The sequence below is a fragment of the Amphiura filiformis genome, chromosome 11 (genome assembly GCF_039555335.1).
Source record: "Amphiura filiformis chromosome 11, Afil_fr2py, whole genome shotgun sequence".
In the NCBI taxonomy this organism is placed as follows: domain Eukaryota; kingdom Metazoa; phylum Echinodermata; class Ophiuroidea; order Amphilepidida; family Amphiuridae; genus Amphiura; species Amphiura filiformis.
The window spans coordinates 47,360,924-47,387,003 of record NC_092638.1 but is presented as its reverse complement, the minus strand read 5'-3'; the positions used below and the strand labels follow the sequence as shown (position 1 = coordinate 47,387,003).

Below are 26,080 nucleotides of genomic sequence, written 5' to 3'. Positions count from 1 at the left end.
GACTAAATTTCACGCCTAAGTTTAACACTAGGATTTGAAAAAAAAATACAGTATCAAGCACTACAGTTTTTTCTGACATTTACTGAAACAATGAAAAGGATTGCTTTTCATTTGGCCGAGAAAATTAATTTTACAATGAAAAGGTGTAACGCAAAATTTAGCTCATTTCAACACCAAATTTGATCGTTTGTATTGCCTCATTAAATGACTGAGTGAGCCTTGCAGAACAAAAGAATCGGTTGTCCAGGTTGCTAACTGCAATAGCGTTGTTGCGGCTCCCGTATGCATATGCACCGTAGATTTTGATGAATAGACTGACGGTTAAAAGTCAATCAGCTGTATAATTTGAAGTACTCAACCTGCGTGACACACCACGAAGAGCGTGCTGATATAAATCAATAAATCCCACTTGAATTGAATCCAAAGTCTATACACATAACAATGAGAGTGTTTGTGCATCGATGCATATATAATAGTAGGTTTAATATTTCAAAGCCTCTTCAATGAGGGCGGTGACTTGCGATTAACAAGCTCCATGATCATCGCGGAGCAGAAGGCCTGGGAAGATTTTGAATATAGGGAGAGGTAGGGGGGGGGGAATTGTTTTGAGCCTGTTCCGAGACGCGACATGCTGAAGGGGGTGGGTGCGGGTGGGCGGGTTTTGAAATGCATACATGTTAACCTAAAATCAATTACATTATAAATTATACTAAAATTATGAATTTGACCTTAAAATACAATACAATACAAAAAAATTGAATACCTTCAAATTATGAATTTTACCTTGAAATTGTGAATTTGGTCTTAAAATTATGAACTTTACCCTTAAATTATGAATTTTACCCTAGATTAATGGGAAGGGGCCTAGGGTACTTGGCCCCACCAAAATGATACTGCCATTGGAAGTGGTCAGGCGCCCCTCTCTCTCTCTCTCTCCATGCGAGTATTTGGGGGGGCTTTGGGGGGTCAAGGTAGGGGGCGGCCAAAAAGAAGGGGCGGCGGAAGAAGGGGCGGCCAAAGGAAGAAGGGGCGGCAAAAAGAATTAGTAAATTGTTGCTCTTCAATTTTTCAAACCACCTTTTCGGGCTGTTGAGGAAGGGGCGCCAAAATTTAATTTTCTTCAGCTCCCCGGGGTAGGGGCGGCCACGGTACGCCACTGATCTCTCTCTCTCTCTCTCATGATAATAATAACTATTTGGGCCCCGCCCTAGTGCAAGGAAAATGAGGAAAAGGAGGAGAAAGAGGAAAAAGAGAGGAGAGAGAGAGAGGGGGGGGGGGGGGGGAGAGGAGGGACAGAGAGATGGGGAATCCATACGATATGCAATACCATACGATTATTATCAATAAGCCTGGCAAAAGTGTCTATTTGGGCCCCCCCCAAGTGCAGGGAAATTTGGTGGATTTGGGCCCCCCCAACATACAGGCTTGCCCCCCCCCCTGGAAAAAATCACAGCTACGCCGCTGTGTCTCCCCGTCAGTCCACTAAAAGACCGTCAGTCGGAACCACCGTCAGTCAGAACCACCGTCAGTCAGTCAGAACCACCGTCAGTCAGAATTGTTTAGGTTCGGGTTAGATTTTTTTTAAATTCGGATTGACAGTGGTTCGGACTGACGGTGTTTCGGTTTGACGGGGTGTAGGCCTATCCAACAAATTAAACTTTGAGGAACCTATGAGAATGATGCGGACATGTGTGGAGATGAGATGAGAGGAGAGGAAAGGCGAAGAAAAGAGATCGAGGACAGCTGAGGAGGACAGGATAGGAGCGGGGCGATTATATTTTCGTACATCATAATTAGGCCTATATATTTGTAACGCATGTGGTAAAATCAGACAATTTAATTTAATTTTTTCAGGCTGAGTTTGCTTTAAATATTTCGTGTTTGATTATGAAAAACGGAACAAATTTTCAAATATGTAGGCCCTATGATGTATGAAAAAAAATCGCGAGCGGAGCAGGGAAAGGCCCGGCCGGGAGACGACATGTGAGGCAGAAAGTGGAAGGAAAGAAAGTTATCAGATTGGGTGTTCCCAATTTCATCACTATCACCAAAATACCCTATTTTATAAAAAAAACTCGCCCCGAATCCAACATTTAAAAAATTATTATGGGCAATGAAGACGCTAGACCAATTCAAACATCGGTGTCTATCAAACCTTGAAACCTAACATATATAGTGGACAGCACCCACCCAGCTCTTTAATTGATGTATGAGGCACAACTTTCAGGGTCGCATTAAAGACTTCACGGTAGGATTTATTGATTGATATCAGCCTGCATTCGTGGCCCGGATTCGTGGTGCGTCACGCACGTGGAGCTACTTTAAATTTTACGGCTGATTGACTTTTAACCGTAAGTCTATTCATCAAAATCTACGGTGCATATGCATACGGGAGCCGCAACAACGCTAATAGCCCGCAAAACTCAAATATCGCTAATCTGGACTGAATGCTTAGAACATTATAGATACAGCCAGTCGTATTTGCAAATCAATACCGATGAAAGTAGTTCGATGAAAGAAGATAATCTTCTCTGGTTCGATGCACCCAAGGTGAATCAATGGGTGCTTCCTATTACCAAGGGGGTGACACTAAATTCACGGTTGTTCTATTAGCAACGCAAAATCTATGAAAAATTCAGCTGGTTTACTAGCTAGAAAGTGAGGCCAGTTATCGATCCGTTATAGCTCGTTATGAATAATTCATGTTCGACCCCTTGGATCATGTTAATTGAGTTTGGCAAATAACAACGTTGTTAGTTTTGCGAACTTTGCCTGTTCAATGAGAGTATAGCGCGCCCCCAATACATCTGGGCACAAAACAGGCGAAAACGATCCAGTTTAATGAAATGGCGGACGGGTATTCCCATCAGGCACCAGTGATATGTTTTTTCAAAGAAAGTCTACTAATTTGATATGAAATGACATTTTGCAATAGCAAAGTCAAAATTAGGACTTGCTGTCAATAATATGAAGGAAATATGTGACAGAGGCAAGGTGGGAAATACAAGTAGTATTTAAGTTATAATAACCTTTGATACCCGACCTGACCTTCCATCATGGCGCCTTATTCGTCTTTATGTATTTCTATTATGCTCTCAAGTAAAATAAAATACCAATCTGCTCTGAGCAAACAATGTTACTTGGCTCCCAGCATGAATTATTGATTTTATACGGAAGTAAAGAAATGCACAGTGTATGTGCATGATGTGCAAGCATACTCCAAATATTTACGGTAAATCTGAATAGTGGTCACATGTTAACATATCATGTGTTCGGGAAATCACGTGGCAACATTTGTACTCTTTATTATTTATCTTTGTTAATTAACATATATTTTAAGAGGACTTGTCCAGGAAAATAGACTTATTTTTCAAATTTGTGGCAAACGCAAAATCATCAATTTTCTTCATATTGTGTCAATCAATGATACTTTAGGGTGATGTATCAAAAATAACGTTTATAGTGACACCAGCTTCTTGTTGCCATGGAAACGGCTAATTGTTCTTTTCCCCTTAAATTGAGTGATTTTGGCAAAATTATGTGTAAAATTTTCTGTCAATTCGATATCATTCTGGAAGAAAGTTAGAGCGGGTTCATTCAAGTTGGTGAGGGTAGAATTTAGGTCCAGGTCTTGTCTGTGTTTCAGGACCTAAATGGGAACTGAGGGCCTTTTGATTTGGGAGATACCACTTTTTCTAAGAGGGGTGTTTTTTATTATTTTAAAAAGTACATAAAACCTGTATGGTTGAAACGGTTGTAAGTATCATGCCAACGCTTCCAATTCAACAAACTTTTGTTTCCTGGAAGATTAAAGTATGCTTTAAGAAATTAAAGAAAAAAATGGTTTGGGGAAATCATCTGTATGCTCACAGTGTTTCTAGAAATTTCCCTATTTTTACAATCTCTTATTTGTCTATTTCGCCTATATTTGTAATATTAGCATTGGGAAAATTACAATTATTGGAGATTGTCAGCCTAATGTATTGCAAATATAAATATGAGATTACAGAAATATCAAAATGCTGAAAATACAGTGTTTCTATAGTATTTTGGTTTTAATCATTCATTTTTAGTTCAAGAAAAATTAGTTCAGGGATAATCTTACTAGTAGAGAACCATTTTGCATAACAAAGTATTTTGGTAGCATTTAACAATTTATAAAATATTAATGAATAACAACTTCTCCAAAAAACAGTGTTTCTATTTAAAAAATTGGAAAATTGCATTTTAAGTATTTTATATTATTATTATTATTATTATTATTATTATTATTGTTGTTGTTGTTGTTGTTGTTGTTGTTGGTGGTGGTGGTGTTGCTGTTGTTGTTGTTGTTGTTAGTGTTATTATTATTATTATCATTATCATTATCATTATCATTATCATTATCATTATCATTATCATTATCATTATTATTATTATTACATTAATTGAATTCGGGAAAAAAAATCATTTTAATTTACCAACAGAAATAATGTAACTAGTTGGGTGATCTGGAGCAATTCCGTGACCGTGGAGAGCGAAGGTTCATTTTTCAGTGGATTTGTCTTCTATGAAGGTTAATTAAAAAATTTAGCGGGGGTGCCCCTCGCGAAAGTGTGGGCGGAATCCATGGGAGCCCAAAATCCAAAATGGCCGCCATCGGCCATTTAAAAAATTATTTTTTCGATGGTTTGGCCTACAATGCTAATCAGTATAATTTTTATGTTTTCTGAGGTTTTTTGGGTCAAGGAATTCATATCTGATGTCTATTTTATGATATTACCAAATTTTGACCTTCAAATCCAAGATGGCTGCCGATTTTTAGCTCAGAAAGGTCAAATTTTCACATTTGTCGTAGAGCGTCCATAATAGGCTCTAATTAAAGTTCTTCTCATGCCGGGTTGAGTGATTGACTCTAAAAACTACCAGTAATAATGATTTGACCTATTTTTGACCTTCAAATCCAAGATGGCCGCCGATTTTCAGCTCAGAAAGGTCAAATTTTCACATTTGTCGTAGAGCCTTCATAATAGGCTCTAATTCAAGCTCTCCATGCTGAGTTGGGTGATGGACACTAAAAACTACAAATAATAATGATTTGACCTATTTTTGACCTTCAAATCCAAAATGGCCGCCTATTTTCAACTGATGAGGAAGGTAAAAATGTCAAATTCATCGTATAGCCTTCATAATATACTCTAATTAGAGCTCTGAGTAGTAGAGTCTTCATAATAGCCTCTAATGAACACCGTACCCCCATTCTGGCATACACATACACCCCCGCACCCCTACATATACATTATATTCATATTATTTGAATGAGTTTAGTCGTTATTGGTTTCAGGTCTATGTGTGTTTTGCTCTGCACTCTATCAACAAAGAATGAATGTAGCATCAAAGACATTTATATAATTTTATATTTAGAATGAAACACTATTCTATGAGACTAGTGCATATATCACCTATAACACTGCTTGCTTGTTACCTACAGCAAAATCATCCCCTATCAATGTCTACTGAAATGTAGCAATCCGTGTAGGACCTAGAAGTCCTATCATACTATTGTCCAAGGTAAATATGGTAAATGGGAGAGTTTACAAACAAAAACGAAAAACTGGTCAGGACTTGACAAATATGGTGATTTTTACAACACTTCTTCATGGAAATATGGGTCTAGAAGTCAATACATGCATCACATGTTACATTATATCTCAATCGCATCTTCAGACAGGATTGAAAAGGCTCAGTATTCAAGTAAACCACCATGTTCTGAAAGTGATGATGAGACAGAGGGACCATTGGCACCCAAGCGCCCGCGTTCATCTGTGCGTGGACCTCTTCACGAAAAAACTAAATGTGTGTGGTGCATGTGGGGTGTGGATCTGAAGCACCCGAATAGACCACAGGGATAGCTGTCCATAATCAACACACACTCAGCATGACGCTCCTTTAAGCGCCACACAGTCCTCGTAAAACATGGGGAGCTGAGGGATCGTCTCACACAGCTTGTTGAGTCCACGTCAGCACTGTCAGGTCCTTTCGCAAATGACATCATGTACCAACAAGCCGTCAATCACACACAATTAAAGTTAGATGATGTAATGCATCATCAGAATGTGTGTCTCGCAGAGCCAAAAAATGTGCTATTTAGACACGTGGATGGATTCGATCCTTCACCGAGCACGAGATCCGTTCACGAGACCCTCTTATTCCCTCTGTTACTCCTGTTGCATTGCCTGTTATAGTATCGATCTTGAAGTCGTCAGTGTTAACGATAACAATGGCTGGATTGCTGTCTGCAATCTCCTGCTGGCAGGTTGCCTATGCTTCAACGACCATTAGAGTCCAGTGATCTTAAAATCAGCATAGCTGATGCAGACACGACTCTTGTGTAGAGTTCCACTAGATCTTGACTCCTCGTTATACAAGGAACATTGATGCCCAGGTTGATAACAGTGGTGGTGATCTGTCCAGTGCTGTGATCATGCAGGACAGACTGAGTATGGAATGGTTGAGATCGGCAGTTTTCTCTGAGGCTGTTTTAGCCAAGTCGGCAGCTTTAACTGTTAACTAATCAACTCACAGAACTCTTTGTGTTCTTCAAGATGATCGATATGAGGTGGGCAGGCGGCAGTAGATGTGTCTTTGATCTTCTTAGACAGCCGTTGTGCCATGTTCTTCTGGAGGATCTGTTCATTACTGATACCAAGTGATGAAATGGCAGCCTAAGTGTCATCACCTCTTCCCCCAATATCATAAACCCATCACCCTTGTTATCTTCTCATTTCTCTCTTTGAAGCCAATTGTCTCTTGATACTCATTAATCGAATTGAGCAGGTCATAAATCGAATTGAGCAGGTCATTGAGATTGGACGATTTTAAAGCACCCACTGCATGCATAGTCATAGTCACTATGCATAGCATAGTCATGCGTTTGTAGTCTGCTAAGCTCTGCTATAAAGAGGGGCTGCAGTGAACGGATCTTGTGCTTAGTGAAGATGATCGAATCCATGTGTCGAAAGAGCAAATTCTTTACCTCTGCGAGACACACGTTCTGAAAACACATCGATTTGTGTGTGGTTGACACGGTTCAACCAACAGGCATGGTGATAATCAATTTGCGAAAGGATCTGACAGTGCTGACGCAGCTCCCCATGTTTTACGAGGTCTGTGTGGCGCTTAAAGGAGCGCCATGCTGAGTATGTGTTGATTATGAACAGCTAATTCCGTGGTCTATCCGGGGGCTTCAGATCCACACCACGCATGCACCATACACATTTAGTTTTTTTCGTGAAGAGGTCCACGCCAGATGAACGCGGGCGCTTGGGTGCCAATGGTCCCTCTGTCTCATCATCACTTTCAGGACTTGGTGGTTTACTTGAATACTGAGCCTTTTCAATCCTGTCTGAAGATGAGATTGAGATATAATGTAACATGTGATGCATGTAATGAATTCTAGACCTATATTTCCATGAGGAGGTGTTGTAAAAATCACAATATTTGTCAAGTCCTGACCAGTTTTTCGTTTTTGTTTGTAAACTCTCCCATTTACCATATTTACCTTGGACAATAGTATGATAGGACTTAGGTCCTACACGGATTGCTACATTTCAGTAGACATTGATAGGGGATGATTTTTCTGTAGGTAACAAGCAAGCAGTGTTATAGGTGATCTATGCACTAGTCTCATAGAATAATATTTCTTTCTAAATATATATAAATGTCTTTGATGCTGCATTCATTCTTTGTTGATAGCGTGCAGAGCAAAACACACGTAGACCTGAAACCAATAACGACTTAACTCATTCAAATTATCTCAGCTGAAAATCGGCGGCCATCTTGGATTTGAAGGTCAAAATAGGTCAAATCATTATTACTTGTAGTTTTTAGTGTCCATCACCCAACTCGGCATGTTGAGAGCTTGAATTAGAGCCTATTATAAAGGCTCTATGACAAATGTAAAAAATTTGACCTCTCTGAGCTGAAAATCGGCGGCCATCTTGGATTTGAAGGTCAAAAGTTGGTAATATCATAAAATAGACATCAGATATGAATTCCTCGACCCCAAAAACCTTAGAAAACATATACTGAACAGCATTGTAGGCCAAACCATTGAAAAATAACTTTTAAAATGGCCGATGGCGGCCATTTTGGATTTAGGGCTCCTACGGATTCCGCCCACACTTTCGCGAGGGGCACCCCCGCTAAATTTTTAAATTAACCTTTATAGAAGACAAATCCACTGAAAAACGAACCTTCGCTCTCCACGGTCACGGAATTGCTCTAGATCACCCAACTAAACCCCCTAATTTTTGATACCATTATATTTGGTACCAATGTATAGCTATGGGTCTCCTCTACCCAGTAATACCAAAATAAGTACAAATATTCCCCACACAATGTTGCTATGATGTCATAATGTGAGGGTGCCCATATGAAAATTTGGGAAATTCTGCCCATGTACAAAAGTATATACGGTAGGAAAAATTGATTTTGGGCTAAAATTCTACAAAATTTAATTTTCAGTGAATATTCACCTCAATATAAAAGGAAAAGACACACTATTCGCGAAATGAAAATCATTGATTTTACTGTACAAACCAATGGGTGCCTCACCAACCCCACTCTATAGTCATCTTTGACGATCGGTTCTACCCGGGTCCTACCCGGGTACGAACATTTTATCACTAAAATGAGCGCAAAGGATGGATCTACGACTAGCTTAGGTCGTTTGGGCGCAGGCACATGTGTTTTTTATGACGGATAAAAAATGTTAGGAGAGGGGGTTGTTTTTTGTAGTTCTAGCTATAGGGTTAAAGCGGTTTTAGTAGATAAACGGTCAAAAACTAAAGGTAGATAATTGGTATTTAATGCAAATCTAAATAGATGGTCAAAATATTGAAAATGTGCACATTTTCAGAATTCACCATATAAATTTAATAGGGCTAATGTCACAGAGCACTCAAACCTTGAGCGTTTTACTCAAAACATTTTATATTTCAAGAACATAATAACAAAAGTTAGGTGTGCTCCCTTGAAGGGAGCACACCATTAAATCAATGCGCCATTTGTGTAACTCTAATGAGTTCCGGTAAAATACAAAAACTTTTTGAGGTATTTGGGCTGCCCTTTATACAAATAATCAGAGAGAGTAGCAAATTATATCTCAAATAAAGTGTAAAGCCTATGCATGAATTTAAGTCGCCAAAAAAGTCGCATTTTTATAATTATCGAGAAAATTTTAACTTTTTACAGATGTAGTACATTTTTTGACAAAAATGGCAACACTTACATGCGGAATGGCAACTATGCTATTTTTTTTATGGCCATGCGTTTTGAGTTGGGCCTGTAAATAGGTGGAGATGTTACATGCGCGCAGCATTTTAGGGTTCATCTTTTTAATTTTCTCAGTTAATATGCAGCCTATGTAGTTAAATTTGGTGTCAAATTAAAGCTTGTGATGAGACCAATACAGTAAACCTTAAAAAAGTTGCAAAAATGTATTAACATTTGAATAATTTGCATCTAATTAGCATAATGTGCGGGGTGGAGGAGGATCAGGAGGAGGAGGATCAGGAGGAGCAAATTTAATAAAAGTGACCCCCAGGGGTCATATGATGCAAGAGGTCCATTTCTTTTTTCACATTTTTACAATTCACTTTAAACTGCATACTATAACACCATACAATCATATTCCAGGTAATTTAATTTGATTTGAGAAGCAATTTTGTATATTTTATTTTCCGTTCAGGTTACACATTGAAGTCAATGGGAAAATATGCCTTGAAAGAGGCTGGCGCAAAATCATTTTAATTTTATTGAACCCTATGATGTTATATATACGTATTTAAAGCTCTGACTGAGAGGAATTCAAATATGGAACTTTAAATATGTGGGGTGAAGCTAACTTTTTTTTTACTTTGTCACATTTTACATTTTTTCCCTAAAATATTTGGTATTATCAGTTTCATAACTCCTTAGTGTTACACTCTGTGTCATTTTAAAGTGTATTTCTGGATTCCTTGCAGCCAGAAAATGTATACTTTTATATATGTTGGGTATAATATGTGAAAGATATTCATATCTAAACGAAAAACATGCAATTTTCATCTCGCGAAAACATGTAACGCATTACCGGCCCAACTCAAAACGCATGGCCTTATATAAATACATTATACAAAGTACACTAAACTATTGTACACGATAATAGTACAATTTTATACAAGTATTCTATGCGAGAATCAGCTTTATGATGCACCTAAATCCATTTACAAAATTGAAAGTATGCAACATTTTCTGGCAACACCCCGTTTACCACATGATTTTCCCCAAACTAATTTCTTCCATTTTCAATGTAACAATGTCCCATCAAGTCAACCCTAAAATGATAAATCAAATGAAGCGTTACCATGCGGGGTATGAAGCCCAGAAGTTAGGTCTAAATGGGAATATTCAAAATTATCAAAAACACCCCTATTTAAAATAAATGGTATAGCCCAGTTCTGACCCCATTCTAATTTGTTATGCAATGTATTTGCTACTATGCCTTCCATCTATATCGGGAAAATTATAAGAAAATATTAAGACATTTTATGTGTGAGGTACAGTTACTCTAATAAAAGGGTATTTTACTGCTCGAAAGTGTGACAATTGGTTAAATTGGCTAATAATGGAAAAAATGTCGGTTACTATGGCAACAAGATATAAATTGTCAAAATAAATCCACCAGTGTTTATATGAGACAAAGGCCTCTTACCACTCAACTTATAAGGAAAATCTATTTTTGGCCGTTGCCACCCAAAAGTCGAATTTCCTGGACAAGTCCTCTTAAATGCTGATAAATCGTGGTTGGCTACCCATGATATCTGTTAAATTCAATGTTTTATGAATATAATTCTACCACGCAGAGGGGGTCACGCAGCAGAATTTCACATCACCTGACTTAGCTACATTTCGAAGCTCTGCTCTTCAAATTCATGTAAATTTCAAAGTTTATACATTTAATATATTTAATATGATACTAATTTTTTGTTATAACCAACTGGTACACGAAATATACTAGCTTATTACCTATACAGAAAGGTGATTATCAGCCTTCACTCAGCAAATTGACATGCCCGGCATATGCAGCCATTCTCCGTCTGGATAACATGACTGTCGCCCTCAATACGTCTGGGCGCAAATTTAAATAACAATACGCTATTTACATATCAATGCGGCCTCATGCTAATTAAAGCTGCCCCATCCAGGAGTTCATCTATGCTATTACCTTTAGATTATTTGTCTCAGCATAGCGCCATCATGATTGCAATTGCGTTTACACGTAGTCTTGGTTCAGACTCTATGCGGCTATCACGAACATACTAGGAACGACGAGCGTTAGGACCGACACAAACTGGCTGTGTAGGAGGCTAGTTTGGATGTGAACGGGACTATGACGTTCTACCGCAAAATACAGAAATCCGTAACCAGTATGGCGTTTGCAGTGAACGCCTCTCCGCAATCTCTCTATATTTGATAGATGTTTGGGTAAGTTTGAGTCCCAGCTGTGTATCTCAGTCCAATTCGAAATCGAGAACCACCAGGATCTCTCGGATAGTCTCGGAACTTTAAAAATAATAATTATACAGGGTGTCCCAGAAAAAAATACCTGACGAATGAATTTGGACATAAGTCGAGAAAGAGACATCAGAATCCATAAATCTAAAAACCAGCGTGTAGCCCATCTTATTTTGCATCTTATATGCTAATTTTACTGGGATCGGTTGACTGATTGCGAAGAAATGAGCGATTGCATAACACATGTGTCAGTTCACTTCATTCCAAGTATGAAAAAAAAAAGATCATTCAACACATGCGCACTAGTTAACTGGTTAACTGTCATGGGTTTCATATTTTTTGTCCGTGAAATCCTTTTCATTCTTTTTACATGTAAACAATCTGTTTCTTGCAAAACATTTAATTTTTTGTTCAAATTTGAAAACCGGCATGATATTGAAAATGAAAGCTTGCATGTAAGATGATGCTCGGTACTTATAAATATCTTTTTTTCGATAATATTGATATAAATGTTGCATAAAGAATTCCAGCTGGCTTAAAAATTCTCACACACATTAATGTTTTTAGAATATTTCCAAGAACTTCTAATGCAAAGTTGAAATCTTTTAAAACTTAAAAATTAATGTTGCATGGTATCAAAAATCACACGTAAAATAGTAAGCACTTGATCATTGTCATTCTTGGCTCAAACGGAAAGTTAAAATATAACATATTTGCAGAACCTAAACTTAAAGTTGGAAAGCTTCCAATTGCTTTTTCGGAAAAACTGTTATTCATCTACAGTGAAAGCATTGAGTAACATATCACCATCGGATTATAAAATAGATGATATGGACTAAATTTAATGAGATACACAAACTTTAGGAAGCGGTGAGCGAGTATGAAAAAAATCGCCTGCTGAACAAACTTGGAATGAACTGCGTTGATGCGCCCATTATGTAATCGTTAATTTCTTATCAAACAGTCAACCGAATCAAATATTCTGATTTCTAGTTCTCGACTTGCGTTCAATTTTATTCACTCGGTAATTTTTCTGGGACACCCTGTACCTGTATATTATTGTCCGTTCCGGCATGGTTGTACCCATGCGCAACAATTAAGCAGAGGTTTCATTTTAATCACAAGTGCAAGCCATAGAGTTTGGACCAATGAGGTACACTATACTTCTTGTCGCAAGAAGTAACAGTCCATCTCATTGATTTCGTTCTTTGCTACCGATTGTAGTCATAACTGTAATCATCTGCTATCCACCCACATATTTTGGTCAAGTTAATATACAATATGTGTGAATCGTTTTGAATCTACGTCAATTAGTGGTCTGGTCTGGTAACAGCAAACAAGCAAAATGGGAAACGCATGTTTTAGCGATGTCAAATCGGCATTTCCGCCCGACTACACCATCTACGTAAAAACTGGCGACAGAAAAGGAGCTGGGACAAGCTCAAGTGTATTCATTGCGCTGTACAACGCTGCTGGTACCAAATCACCAGAAATCAAACACGAGTGTCATTGTTTGGATGACTTCAAAGCTGGAACTATGAAAAGTTTCCCCGTCGATAATTTGACTGATTTTGGAAAAGTGGTGAAAATTGAGATTGGAATAGAAAAGGGTAATGAATGGTATGTGGAGCGGATTGAAATAGAGAATGCTAGATCCAAGGAGAAGGGTATCTTTCCTGTTCACAGATGGCTCAACGCTGACAAAAAGGTACGTCATTAACCACTTTGAGGGCCCTACAACTCTTAAAACCGGGGTTCTCAATTATAATTGCTCGCGAGCCATGGGGGGGGCAACCTATCTGTGTTTGAGGGTCAATTATACCTTATTTACAGAGATGCTCAAGGGACAATACCATTTGGTCCGCAGGCCACCGCTTGCGATTCACTGCTTTAAAATGTCTAAAGCTATATATTCCCGCGTAATATACAAGTTCCCAGAAAAGGGAGAATAGGTCCATTGTATACGGCGTAGAGCAGATTTTAGGCCGATTTTACCGGGACAATTGTGCGTGAACCGCGTGACAAAATGTTAATTTTAGAATATATTAGCCCATAATTAGGACTTCCAAGGCCCAAAACTCCTTTTAAAGAAAAATGTGGAGAATATGGTACATTGTTGGTATAAATTATGTGATTAATGAAATGCAGAATTGTCAACGCAATTAAAAAGATAAGACGTAATTAGTTAATAATAATTATCGAAATTGGTCTAGAATTGTGACATTGTGAAAGTTCTAGTGTGCGCGTGCATAAAAGACAAACTAATTGCATGGTCTAGAGTTTTGACAAAGGTCTGGAATTGTGAAAAGGTCTAGAGTTTTTGTTTATGAAGGACAAACTAATTGTGATATTAATACTAGCACTAGTTGTTGCAAATTTTTAGAATTGTTTTTTTCATCAATGCAGTGACCAGTGCAGTGGCATACAACGTATATTGCACACTTAAAAGAAAGTACACATACTAGAAAATAATGATAAATAATTGCAACACACAATGTGTAGCCGAAAGTTATACAAACAAAAAATATGATAAGCAATTAATAACAACGTCATAAACGCATTTAATCAACAACAAAAATCAAAACACAGTGAACCATCTGCGGAGATCGAAAACAAAATACAATAACAATTTACTACATGCGCAAATAATTTTGCAATAAAATTTTAATCGTCAAACAAAAATGTGTGACTCATTTCACAGCAAAAATATAAAAATGTATAAAATCAAATACACTAAAATATTCCTATTAGGCCCGCCTGCACAGTCACAAAGGTACTTGGCTGGTACTGTGCAGTACCGGGGAGTACCAGCATTAGTGCCAATCCGACCTGAAATGGGGGGGGGGAACCGGCTAAAATTGTTAAAAAGTGGTTGAAAAGAACAAAAAATGTGTGTGGGGGAGGGGGGTGACACGTCCCCATGTCCTCCCCGGGATTGAAGCCTATGAGTACCAGTGTAGTACCAGTGCAGTACCACTGGTAGTGGATCCATCCTGTACAGTAGCAGCATTGGTACTAGTCAATCAGGTACCAGTCAGGTACCTCGTTGTGTATCTAAAAAGTTCCCGCGGAATGACAAACATTGATGGATATATAGGACCATACGCCCAATGATAAAATAAAATAATATTATAGCAATGTTAGAGTTAGATAAAGTTTCAACAAATTACTATCATGGTGCCAGTATCTGCAAGTATTAAATTAACCTAGCATATTCTGCTTCAAAATATTAATATAATTTTAATACTCTACCCAAATAAAATATTCGCTATTAATTAACAGTGGCGTCGCCAGGGGATGTACAAATACACAGTGTCAAGGGCACTAAAAATGTTGAAGATCAGAATGGGCTCGAAATTCTAACAAAACGGTCTTGAAATGTTGAACATTAAAACAGCTTGTAGTGAAATTTTGAAAATCAAATGGGGTAATGAAAATAGGAAATGAAAAAACTGTGTTGGGATGTGCATTTTCTAGTCTGCGTTATTTTGGTCCGATATGTTTAGTGGCGTAGACCCTATACTATACTTGACATAGTGTGCCTGAAACTATATCGCCCTCATTTTACACTGAGCTCTTTGCGAGAATTGTAGACTTTTTCGGTGATGGCACAGTATATCTTTTTCAGAATTGTAAACAGTCCGTTACGGAGTCGTACATAACAGGGGAATGATTCACAGTCAAGTGTATGCTTATTAATATCGCTCCCACTTATTTATCCAACAGATGAAATTGAAGATATATGACTCCATGCTTCCTCAGAATGATGAGGAAGCGGATCAGCGTAAAGCAGAACTTGAGGAAAAGAAGGAGCTCTACCAATTTAAAAGTCAGGAAGGGATGATGCCTAATATCAAAGAGTGTCCATCTGATGAAGAATTCTCTCATGATTATGAGGTAAACAACTCAAATACGGTTATGCATGCCCTGATATCTAAAATATCAACCTACGAGGAGCGGTCAAAAAGTTCGTAGAACAAGGTGTGCTACTTTGTCGCACGGTAATGAATTTGGTCTCATTTGAAAGCTTGTTCCTTCAAAACATTATTGTAAAAAAAATCAATTTTTTCCTCACTGTCTATGGTTCGGATACCCTGCAGAAGACGCCTACCTACTTGGATTCACAGGTACTACCAGAAGTGAACACGGGTCATCATATAATTTGCTCCCGACGGAGGTGAAAAATCAAATGAAATTTTAACAATGTACAGTAAATGGTGACGAAGTCCTTGATATTCAACAGCAACGAAATGGTCCTTCGAGGTCGAGGATGGCATGAGCGTATTTGAAGATCAGCCAAGGTCCAAAAGACTTGCTGACTTCCCCACTAATGATATACGTGTTGGTACAGTGGCATTGATAATGAATAAAGAACCAAACAAGGAAGATGAAATAGCCACAAAATATAACACCTCTGATGAAAGTGTTTTTAATATATAAATTCATTAACATTTGGGTATTCCAAAAAATATATACCAGTTGACATAATCATGTTCACGCCTCCTATACACTTAGAATAAGAACAGTGGATCTCACACCCCTAAGAAGATCATCACTCGGTCCCTATAGATCAAGGTCTTCATCGCTGTTTTCTGAAATTCAAGGAGAGTCTTGATGACAGATCATTTGTCAAATGAAAGTACAATCATAGGCATATATCATAAAATTTTGATAGCAAAATTGAGGTAAGCCATTAAGTGAAGAAGGTTGGTGGTAGGAATGTGGCTGTTGTCGGATTGAGTCCTGTACACCATTCTCAGTTTGTCAAGCTGCCATTCACGTCAGAGGGCTCTGATAACTAAAGCAACCAGATTGTGGTCTAGGTATGGCTCTCAGTTAGCGAACCTATTTCAGAATTTTAAGTCCTACATTCACAGTATCAAGTTTTCACTGAAGAGTGGCTCATGAAGCAATCGGAAGACTTCCATTTTAATGACATAGAAGGTTTCAAGAAAAATTCAGACGGGTGCATGAAGGTATGCAGTGACCATGTTCAAGAGTGAGATAAAAAGAATTTGGCTAGTACTCTTTCAAGTACCTTGTTCTAAGAACTTATTGACCGCCCCTCGTAATTCATAATTTTCACATTTTTGTACTTTGAGTTAAAACACATTTTGATTCCACTGGTCATGCTGTTGGGGCGATGTGATCATCGCATTAACAACATGTGCTTTCTTAATCTCCATAAATAACAAGTGCTTCGTTAATTCATCATAATTACTCAACATCTTATATCTTTTCAGCTGAATATCTTGAAAATGAAATGGACCTTTTTATTGGAGAGAAAACTCACCAGTTTTACTTCTTCAAAATGGAAGAGTTTGGAGGACGTGCAGAATGTTTATACCAACAAATTTCCAGAACCATTTGTACGTATGGTATCTTTACTCTATGTCGTTTTGTATTGTAGAACAATAATTCCTTTAATCATAATCATGTTTATTCCATATCTCCTTGTTAAGTTGAAATTTGATAGTCATGTTGTGATTTTTGTTAAGATCCAAATTATCTCCTTTTAAGACCGTATCTCCTTTTGTTAAGATCTAAATTTGATCGACATACCCGGTTGATGAGGCCGACTTTAATTGGCAGTTCTGACGTAGAATGCAAAATAGAGAAATCTATGTTGATTTTGCCATTGCAATTTACATGTATTTTGGTTATCCCAGTCATCATTGAGGTCCATTTTTACAAATTCTACAGCGAGTGGCAAACTGGAGAGAAGATAGTTCCTTTGGGGCACAACGATTGGCTGGTATTAACCCGACGACGTTGCGACTTTGCACAAAGATACCCGAAACGTAAGAGTAATGCTAATGGTATTAGGTCATAAAAGCTTGGTGATTTATAGTGCGCTATGCACAATCATATACCCACAAACATCAGCACACTTTACAAGAATTCGATAACCACTGTGGCCCCCGGGCTGTGGTCCAAGAAAGACACATATTTAGACCATTTAGCATAATTTAAGGAAGCTCTATACAGACGCAGGACCATATTCGGCCTATATAAAACCATTGCAACCAGGACAATTAGCTAGCTAAATTTTTCAACGAGATCAGAAACGACACTGCGGGGGGTTGAACCGTCAAGCACTCACACACCAGTCTAGCGCCTTACTGATTGACACTAACTAGACCACTCCAGATAACGCCAAATATGGAAAGTGAGACCTTTGACCATGACTGTACAACAGCATGATGTGATCTAATGGTGAAACTGTGCCCTTATAAATCAAGTAATCACGTTTTTATCAGAAAGGCAACGACCAATATAATGTGGATCCACATAAATGACTAGATTGGGTTCTGCTCTGGGATGACATGAAATAGATTGTTATCGCTCACAGTAAAGTATAAGACGCATAATGTATGCATACTTAGCTGACTTAGTATATTTTCTGGTACAGCAAATACTGATCATATAGGGAGATACCAGTGCCGTAGCGTCATCGGATTTAGAAAATCCCATAAGAAAATTGCCAAAAACGGCTTGTGTCCCCAATTAGGCCTGGTGCCCCTCAAATCATGGTCGGTGCCTCCCTTAGGATGACTTACGCTACACCACTGAGAGATAAAGATATGAGCTCATTGCATCGTGAATTTCCATTTCAAAGAACACTGATTTTTCAATAGGTTAACTGAAAGCCCCTAGTCTGGCAATGCAGAACCACTCGTATGTTACTTTCATTACTAACGTTTTAATACCAACTACAATGAATTTGACCTTAATAGTTTGCCAGTGACTGACGAGATGTTGCAAGATATTTTGGGAGGAATGACAATTAACGAGGCGATTGATAAGAAGAAACTGTACATGATAGATTATGGAATCTTCAAAGATCTGCCGTGCACAGAATCGAATAAGGTAATAAAGTAATATTGTATCATAAGATGATTACAGTATTCAACTTACTGGATAACAAATTTAATTTGAGTATGATGAATAAATCACAAAATCAAATCGAATTGTCGATATTTTAATTCACTAAAATTGCTCAATAATACTCATTTGATAATTTTTTACACAGGTAATCCCTACACCCATAGCACTTTTCTTCGTAAACGAAGATAAGGATCTCCTACCTGTTGCTATTCAACTGCTGCAAGAACCCAGGTCTGACAATCCGGTAAGAGCACATTTCTCATAATTATGTGACCCCTCAGCACAACTGAGCCCGGATGTCGCCAGTGCCACTATTGAGATATGCTCCATTGAACTTAACAATAAACAATAGGAAACAAAGGATTTATTGACTGTTTTATTGATTTTTCACTACTTAAATGTCAAGTACTGTAGACATGATATACATAATTTTAAAGCTAATTTCAAGCATAATATTTTGGTTGAATATCTCAAAAATTCTGATTGGCGACTTCCGGGCTCAGTTGTGCTGAAGGGTCACATATTATAGGCAGAATATTTTATAACTGATGTGCACAGGTTTTCTAATCCCCCTGATTAGGTGCATTTCCCCCGACATGGTGCATTTACCTCGATAACTGACAAAAAAGCGCAGTGATTTATAGTGCGTTACGCACAGGCACAACGCCTAGACGTTGATCCGCAAGCCTCTGCACACTTTACAGGTTGTTGCTGACCACTATGGCCCCACATTATCCACAAACCATTTAACAACAATTCAGGGACTTTGCTGCTACAAGAGCGCACACCCTAGACATTCCACAAATAACCTTCGCAACCAGGATAAGCTCCCCGAGTTTCGTACGGGTTACAACGAGACAATTAGCATTAAGTTCCTTGTACAGGGGAATTTCAACCTAACTCAATTTGTCCATGATATCGTACTAGGCACCACCAGGGTTCGAAACCCGCAGCCTTAAGAGTGGAGCTATGGACCCGTCCCCTACTGTATGCATGCTACTAATTTTGATAAATTGTCCATTTATTATATAGCATATAATTGCAGTGGATTTAAACCAGAATCGGGCATTCTGAAGAGAGGGGTCTCGTGAAAAACGCGGACTTTGCCCAAGGGCTTTACAGCGGAGGAACACATTACATTACATGCCGTAAAGTAAATTATTCTTGAAAGACGTCGTAGACTAGTAATCAAGATCTCTTTATCAGAGGCAATCATATGAAAGTTGAGTCCTAAATGATTGATTGAATCAGGATTGGATAAATATCGAGACCTTATTCAATGAACAAGCTGCGTATCATTACGTGACGTGGCCTGATTATTTTCACGTGGTACACACTAACACATGGTGCGAGCTTCTACAAGTGCCCAAGAACACGAGAAACTGTAGAAATGGATACAGCTTGAAGTGGTCAGTCTTATGACACAACATAACTTAACAAGTAGTATTTCTTTAGCGCTTTTCGTGCCTAGGACAGGGGAACCACGCATATATCTCATGAAACCCACATCGTTCAGTGGCGTACGCAAAGGGGGAGGGCACGTGACCCTCCTTTTGTCAAAAAGTCGGTGGAAATGCACCCAATCGGGTGAACAATTTAAATTTTGGAATTAGTTGTATGGCAAGCGAAGCGAGCCTAAAATTTTAGAACAGAAACATGTGCCCCTGCCCCCGACTTTTGAAAACATCGTAAACATGGGCACGCTACTGACATAATTTTCTCATAATATTCTGGTTTATGGCATCTTTCCGTTCCAGATTTTCCTTCCTACAGATCCCGAGTATACGTGGCTGGCAGCAAAGATGTGGTTTAATCTCGCCGACGCCTCGTGGCATCAATCGGTGGCTCACTTGGGATACACGCATCTATTAATGGGGAGTATCTGCATCGCAACTCATCGTTGTTTGTCGCCCTCTCATCCAATATTTAGACTAATGGCTCCGCATTTCTTGTATCTGATCGCCATTAATATGTTAGTATTGTTTGTTACATATCTTCGTGGTTTTGGGATAACAACCCCGTGGGTACAAGTTGACAGGCCGACAACAAGTTGGAATCAGGTAGATGATAAACGTCGATCCAATGTCGATTCCACGTTGATGTACCAACTCGTCGATTATCAGCCTGATTTCAACCTAAGAAGAGCTTTCTTGCAAAACCCCTTACATCCTCTTGAGCAATTTTAAGAACACATCAAAAAGTCATCAAAAAGTCACTGATATAGAGGGGTTTTTCAACAAAAGCAGTTTTGGCGGGATGCTCATCCTACCCAACCATCCCGCCAAAAACTGCTTTTTGTTGCAAACCCCCACATATCAGTATTTTTTTTATGATTGTTTTATGTTTTCTCAAAATTTCTCAAGTGGAAGGGGTTTTGGAACAAAGCTCTTCCTACGTTGAAATGTGTTTGGGTACCAGGTCGAAATATGTTGCATGTCTTTACTTTTACTTGGTATTCAGGCTAATAAGATAATAAGATAAGATTTAAAATGTCTGCATTTTGTCTTAAAACAACCAACTTGAATTATTTAAAATGTATCATATGCTTGTTTTGTAAGATTATGAAAGATTTGTTACTCATGCCAGAACATTTTACATTGATAAAATTTTAACGGATCTTTTCAATGACATCATAGCATAAATATGACAAGTTCAATCTATTTCGTTGATTATAGAACCACTAGTAAAGTAACATCTTTTCAGATCCACTTAGGCAAAAACAAAAAGAAATTTCGCGTACTTGATATTATTCCATACACATGTCAACCCCGAAACTATATTACATATATAATGTGTCAGACCGGCTAAAAAGAACAATTTCATTCGATGTTAATAATGGATTCCTTTAAACAGGAAAGGGGTGAGTAAATTGCTGAGCATAGGTGGATGGGTGGACATATGCATGCTTATTGGGCATGTCGGAATGCTAGAGATAATACGCCGTGTCTGGTCAACTTGGCGCCTTGATATTCAAGGTAATCTTCCTAAGGACTTAGAGGACAGAGGGGTTGCTGACCCGGAAGTACTACCTAATTATCACTACCGGGATGATGCAATATTACTTTGGGACGCCATCAAGAAATACGTGTCAGCAGTTGTTGAAGGGAATTATGGTGAGTTTATCATATATTAATAGGGTATTTCGTGATCCACAGCCTCATCCCCCCACTTTTCTCAAAAAAAGATTTTTATATCACTGGAATACTCTGGCTACAAAATGTTTACAAAATATTTCTTGCAGATTAATTCGTTTAGCAAAGATGTCGCGACATTTGAATTTCGTTCTGGTGCACCAGAACGAAATTACAAAGTATTGTCTATGGAGCAGTGTAATACACATAATCATGCATAACTCGCAAACGAAAATGACATTTTGGGAATGTGCTTTTTTCGTGGATATGTACTGAAAAAATGTCATAAAAAGAGAATGCTAGGATCACGAAATACTCCTTTAATATACAGGGTAAGATAGTATGCCAAGTAATATATTTCACCGTCTCAGGTTCAGAACCACTCGGGTATGGAATTAAGTTCCACTCAGTCACAGGAGGAATGTTACATGTAAATGTGTTTTATACCCTGTAAGACATGTCAACGGTAGAAGCAGGGAGTGAACATCCGATATTGTTCGCAGATACCGAGTCCCATACTAATATCTTACACTGCAGGTTCAAAAGTATACCGGTATACTTGCATGTTACATACCAAGGAAAACCCGACTTTGAAACTCCCTACCTGCATCAACTTTCCCAGATTCTCCAATATCGCTAGCGTACGTCTTTACACTTCGGTGTTTGAAGATGTTCCAAAATGTGTATTTTTATGCAGCGTGTCAAGTGCCACTTTTATGTAATGATGGTGTCACCAGGCCATGTATCAGTCTCGAAATGAATTAAACAGAAGTAAGATATGAATGAGTTTCAATAGTTTAAATACGTCATTCTCAAAATCAAAATCTTTATTCCGCTAACAGACAGTCAGGAAAAGTTGGAAAAAGATCATGAACTTCAAGATTGGGCGGATACTCTGACAGCCGCAGCTGGATGTGGAATCAAGGTACATAATATCATCATATTGTTGGTTTAACAATAATAAAATAATAATAATTAACATGTCGGACATCCGGGCCAATCGTTTCAAGCAGCTTATGATAGGGTCCCTCCAACTAATGTTTAAAAATGATTGAAGCAGGCAAGGTTGGTTTAAACCATTGTCAATTCTTTAAAAAGCTTTAAACATGATCAAGATCGAAAACATTATTTGTTATTTTCTCTTTATTTCCTCTTACAAGCTGTATCCAAATGATTAGTAGTTTCCAGTGATTATGGCCAAAACTGCCACATGAAAATGCAACATAAGAGCCACCTTATTGATAGATTAATGTTAGAAAAGATCATGAAACTATCGATTATGGTCATTTTAAGAGTATCCACTGTTGCAATAAGATTTGATTTAAATCTACCCAGATGAATGATTTAACATACCCAGATGAATGAGAGTCTACACAGTTTTATCCACTGTTGAATTAAAAAAATAAAAATAAGTATCAATATTGACAGGTGCCAATCATTTTGATTAACCAGACACCATTCCTTGGGGAAATTAAAGTATCAACTCCTTCTTTTCGTTTGAAGGGCGTTCCTGGAGATGGAAAATTCGACACTTGCGAACAGCTAATTGACACATTGACGTCGCTGATATTCATTTGTAGCGTACAACACGCTGCAGTTAATTTTCCACAATATGACTTTTACGGGTTCCCACCGCAGTTGCCGGCTTATTTGCGTGGTCTACCCCTGACGGATAAGGTAAGCGAAGACCACTACTGTGGGGTACTGAATGTTATTTGGATGGATGGGCTGTCACCATAAGGGTTATCTGCCTGTTCCATTCAGTAAATTGAACACGTTCCGCATCTCCAAAGAAAAAAGGTGCAAGTTTTGTGCAACTGACAAAAGTACTATAAGTCCTGAAAGCATTATATCGTATTTTTCATGAGGAAAAGGTATTTATGGCATGAAAAAAAAGACATCGAGGTATGTGCTTGTACATCGTTTCAATTCATTTGGCATTTTGGCATATCGCATATGACAGGTTTAGTGACATCCATGTCTTCAGCACTTTGGTAGTGTTAGGTGTCCCACACATTTCAAAACGTAATTCAGCATTGACTCGGTTAAATAACCAGTATCCCAGAGCTGTATAACATGGCTCGCAGTTAGTTTAGAAAAAAAGCAGTTTTTACGCCGACTTTTTCAATCATTTGTTGCTTGATAGACATGACTTGCGCCAAGAAACCCGAAATTGGAGACAACGAGATTTATTCCATCTTATACAAATTATGCAAAAGCGGTGTTTTTGTTGGTATATGCATGAATGAAAAACATGAAATATCCGTACAGAAGTAACAATGTGTCTACTTAAAGCCATATTATAACATTTGCTGAGGAGAACGCCCTCAAAAAATGTTAAATTCTGGTTTTTACACGGTTGTAATGTACTTTAGTCAATAAAGATACTCTTCAAAAATCAAGACTCTAGGTCCTGTAGTTTTGTCAAAATCCGAGATTTTGAATAAAACGACGGAACCGGCGTTTTATTATTACGATGGAAATATTAGTCGAACACGTATGCACAGTACGTACACGACGTGCGGGATACATGTACAAACACAACCCGAGGATCGTACTGTATTACAACCGCGGGAGTAACATGCATGGGCGCTAGTGGTAAATTCCAATTTTCTATGCTTTACCTCACTTGTTCGGCTCAAAATTAAAAGGGACATATCTGACAGTAAAGGTTAACATTTTATGGAAAATAAATACTAACCTATTTTTACAGAAATGTTATAATATGGCTTTAAATCAATATTGTCTGCTTCTTAAAGTCGCCATTGACGGACGCGGATATAATCTGTATGCTTGCTGATAAAGACAAGATACTGACCATGATGGTGATGACTAACTTACTCAGTAAGAGAGGTACAAATGGACTTGGCGACTTTGAAGTGGAGTATCAATTCGATCCGATCGGTACCAAAGCCATCAAGGCGTAAGTATTATCGGACACTTAACCTAAGAAGTATAGGCACTGAGCTGAAAAAGATCTCGTCACAGTGGTTAGAGTATTCGTCTCTGGTACGTGAAGTCCCGGTTCAATTAGACTAGATCCTCCAGTCCTCGACTACACACACCCGGCCGCTCCACACAAGGCAACGTGAAGGATTGTGGATTAAAAAAAAGGCGCCGCCATTAGAGGCCAGAAAGATTTAGGTTAGAATTCAATCCCCGCGATGGGGTTCATGCTAAGGTTTTGATACAAAAAAATGTTTGAATTCGTGGCATCATATTAAATTCAGACTTGGTAGATGGTACAATTAGAATTTGATAACAATCATGAGCTAAATCTGTAAATTGCCGGAGAGTATAGAGAGTATAATGAACTTAACTAAGGAGAAACCTGTGATTGACTAACGATATCAAGTAAAGCTGAATTTATACTCGATCGCTAAGCAGCGAACTACTGATTTTTGACGGATCGGTATAAAAGCAAAAAGCAAGCAACCTCATTGGTCAAAAATCAATCGCACATCGGCTTAACCAGTCCGTATTAAGGATATTGTAGTAAAGATTAAAAAAAGGATATTGCCTGTGATTTTGATAGGGCCTTGTTATTTGACCTTGGTTCCCGCCTTGGTTATCTTACTGCTGTTAAGGGGGTACTACACCCCTCGATAAATTTGTGTCTATTTTTGCATTTTTCTCAAAAACTAATAACACAGTGGTAACATAAGTTATGTATATTATAGGGGCAAGGAATCCAATTACTACACTGGAATTTCAGTGACTCAAGACAAGCGGTTTGTTATTTATGATAAGAAAAGAGGTACCGCTAGGATGTACCTCATTTCCTATCATATATACTGAACCGTTTGTTTTGAGTCACTGAAATTTCAGTGTAATTATATTCCTTGCCCCATAATATACATACATTTATTACCGGTGTGTTATTATTTTTTGAGAAAAATGCAAAATAGCTCTTCAAATTTACCACAGGTGTAGTACCCCTTAGCACTACTAACACTGCTAATTTATTTAAGGAATCAAACTGTATTTTTGTCTTTCCTCAGATTTCGAGAAGACCTGAAAGAAATTGGCGCTACGATTGAATCACGCAATGCTACACGCTCTACTCCTTATACTTACCTTCATCCAAATGATGTACCCAATGCTATCAGTATCTGATTTTCTGACATTCTACTGGTCTGTCATGATGAATTACAGGATGTATCGATCGGTTTGTGACTTTAACAGTAAAGTTAATTTGTTTAAGAATAGTATAATGTCTTTTTATCTTTACAATAATGGTACTTGTAACAAAATGCTTGGATTTCTGAATTATTTTCATTGACAAAATATAAATTAAAGGACTACTTCAGTTCAGTTATCTCCAAATGGAAAGATTTTATTTACATCAGTGTGTATAGGTCGTCAGCTTTACAATACAAAATTTACTAAATTACTCATGAACACCAGGATGCAGTACATTCTGGCTTAATGTATATGAACGGAAATGCAATTTGACGGTAATAAGATAGCATGACGGTTTCTTCGACCTCACCTGTGTTACAAACTCTACATACACGCTTGTT

General features: G+C 38.1%; 1 protein-coding gene across 1 annotated transcript; it reads left to right on the top strand.

The window, feature by feature from the left end:
- The first annotated feature begins 12,883 nt into the window (after nt 1-12,883).
- Nucleotides 12,884-25,673, top strand: LOC140163731 (polyunsaturated fatty acid 5-lipoxygenase-like). Its single transcript, XM_072187046.1, has 12 exons — nt 12,884-13,246; nt 15,265-15,435; nt 16,782-16,907; nt 17,242-17,339; nt 18,276-18,408; nt 18,572-18,670; nt 20,184-20,398; nt 21,280-21,539; nt 22,400-22,482; nt 23,061-23,234; nt 24,317-24,480; nt 25,559-25,673. The coding sequence occupies exons 1-12, from the start codon at nt 12,884-12,886 to the stop codon at nt 25,671-25,673; spliced, it is 2,001 nt and encodes a 666-aa protein (XP_072043147.1).
- Nucleotides 25,674-26,080: the final 407 nt, after the last annotated feature.